Source organism: Echinops telfairi, unplaced genomic scaffold (assembly GCF_000313985.2).
Source record: "Echinops telfairi isolate 266 unplaced genomic scaffold, ASM31398v2 ScPeMD7_1;HRSCAF=3_0, whole genome shotgun sequence".
NCBI classification, from domain to species: Eukaryota; Metazoa; Chordata; class Mammalia; order Afrosoricida; family Tenrecidae; genus Echinops; species Echinops telfairi.
Genome location: NW_022103896.1, coordinates 93,103,522 through 93,105,866, shown reverse-complemented (window position 1 = coordinate 93,105,866; position 2,345 = coordinate 93,103,522). Strand labels below are relative to the sequence as shown.

The 2,345-nt window shown below is 43.5% G+C and overlaps 2 protein-coding genes across 2 annotated transcripts in view; one reads left to right on the top strand and one right to left on the bottom strand.

The window, feature by feature from the left end:
• Positions 1-1,399, bottom strand: part of LOC101664497 (spermatogenesis-associated protein 31A6) — a 14,324-nt gene extending 12,925 nt beyond the window's left edge. The window contains exon 1 of the mRNA XM_045294737.1: positions 1,214-1,399. Within this exon, the coding sequence (XP_045150672.1) occupies positions 1,214-1,399 (186 nt within the window). The remainder of the gene's footprint in view (positions 1-1,213) is intronic.
• Positions 1-2,345, top strand: part of LOC101664179 (zinc finger protein OZF-like) — a 111,550-nt gene that overhangs the window by 74,337 nt on the left and 34,868 nt on the right. The gene's annotated exons all lie outside the window — the stretch shown is intronic.

Genomic DNA, 2,345 nt, shown 5'->3' with positions numbered 1-2,345 from the left:
TACATGTCTGTATTTAGACCTCCATAAATGTCCTTTGCCTCCTAGTTCTTTCCTCTATTTCCTTTTACTTTCCTCTTGCACCACTATCATGTTTAGTCTTCATTTGGGTTTCAGTAATTCTTCTCAGCAACGTTGCCCCAAGTCCTGTCCGGCATCCTCTACCCTTCTTGCCATAGATTTTAGATTACTTGTTGTTCCCTAGCCATGGTCTTTTCAATCACTTCATTCACAAATGAAAGTTGGACATTGAACAAAGAAGACCTCAGAACACATGATACATTTGAGTTGTCGTGCTGGGAAAGAATCTTGAAAGTACCGTGGGCTACTGAAAAGACAAGCTGATCTGTTTTGAAAGAAGCCAAGCCATACTGCGCCTCAGAGGCAAAGATGGCAAGACTTTGTCTTACATACTGTGGGCATGTGGTCAGGAGAGACCACGCCCTGGAGAAGGACACTGTTAGGTAAAGTGGAAGAACAGTGAAGGAGAGGAAGATCCTTAAGGAGATGGATTGACATGGTGGCTACAATAGGTTCAGACATAGGAACAACGATGAGGATGAAGCAGGGCCAGGCAGTATTTCGTTCTGTTGTACATAAGGTCACATTGTGAGTCAGAACCAACTGGCTGGCACCTAACAACTACAACACAGTGGATAAAAAACATTTTCTGTTTTCCTTCTTTAGAAACACAAAAAAATATTTTCTATGTGAGACTAGCTTGAATTCCTTCAGTCACCATTCCTCTGCTCACAAGGTAACAAACTCAGACCTATAGGTGTCTCTGTGCTATCAGGAAAAGATTCTGGTTCCCAAAGCCAGACCTCTGCTCCACCCCCCAATTAGAGGTTCTCAGGGCCAGCAGCAATTTTCAGATCAGCCCTCACCCAAAGGAAAGTTCTGGCTCAGAAATACCTAACACAGGAAGGTGACTTATGATCCAGTGCTGAGGTCTCTGACCTCCCAAATACTTAGGAATCTAGTCCTTGTCCAGTGGCTCACTGTGTTTCAGATTTTCTTTGGGGTCTTCTACCATACACCGTAGGTCGCTTTAGGTCTTCAGGTAGAAATCATAGTGCCCAATACTATCTGGACTATTTTAAGTAGAGTAGTTAGTATTCTATTTGTTCCTGAAGTTTCCCACCTCAAGAGCCTATCTGATTGGGAAAAAGGAAATAGGAAAATAGAGCCTTTATTGAGGCCAAAGGTTTCATACCTTTTTGTTATTTATATCTTTCTTAGGCGTTGAGTGGGATGGATTACTCTGGAGGTAGGGGAGTAATAGGAGGAAGAGCCCCACTCCACACAGGAAGCCCAGGATGGTCTCAATGACCCAGGAAGTGGAGCTGGAGCTGATCCAGGTAGCACTAAAGCGTTTCAGAGGAAAGAAGTAATTCTCCATGGTCACAGTTAAACTGCTTCTTTCAAGTAACTGGGCGCTACCGGGTCTGCATCACAGAACTGTGACCTCATCACTCCAGCTTTAAAATCCAGACATCACAAAGGGCTCCGGAAGGTTGTGGATGGGGGAGAGCAAGAGAAGGTTAAGTTGTAGCCATTCTTCATTCCAATGTCTTACTTTTTGGGGGCAACCATCCTAGGATGAGTTATTTAGAGAAGAAAAACAAACTAGATTTATAAAATTCAAATCTACATAGCTCTCTGTTTATGTCTATATATAAATTTTTCTCTCTCCAAAAGAGAGAGATTTCTCTCCAGGAAATTGCTCACAAAGTTGAAGAGGCTGGCAAGGATCAAGTTGGGGGTCAGACATCAGTCAGAAGGCTTCTTCCCACTCACATGGCAAAACTGGCCGGTAAACCAAGGTGGGAATGTGAGATAGAAGGCTGCAAGCTCATGGAGTGTTGTCAGGTGCCATCAGGTCTCCCCGAATCATAGTGACTCATGTCTAACAGAAGGAAACACTGCCCAGTCCTGTGCCATCCCCACAATTGTTCTCAGTTTGAGCTCATCAGCGTAGCCATCTTGTTGAAGTTCTTCCTCTTTTACACTGACCACTACTTTACCAAGCACTGTCATTCTCCAGGAACTGGTCTGTCCTGACAACATGCCCAAAGTACATGACACAAAGTTTCACCACCTTTGCCTATAAGGAGCATTCTGCCTGTAGTTTCTCCAAGACAGGCTTGTTTGTTTTTTAGTAGCCCATGGTATTTTCAATGTCATCTTCAGCACCATATGCAAATGCATCAATTCTTCTTTGGTCTTCTTTATTCAATGTCCAACTTTCGCATGCATATGAGGCAATTGAAAATACCATGGCTTGGGCCAGGCACACCTTGGGTTCTCAAAGTACTATCCTTGCTTTTCAATACTTTAAAGAGGTC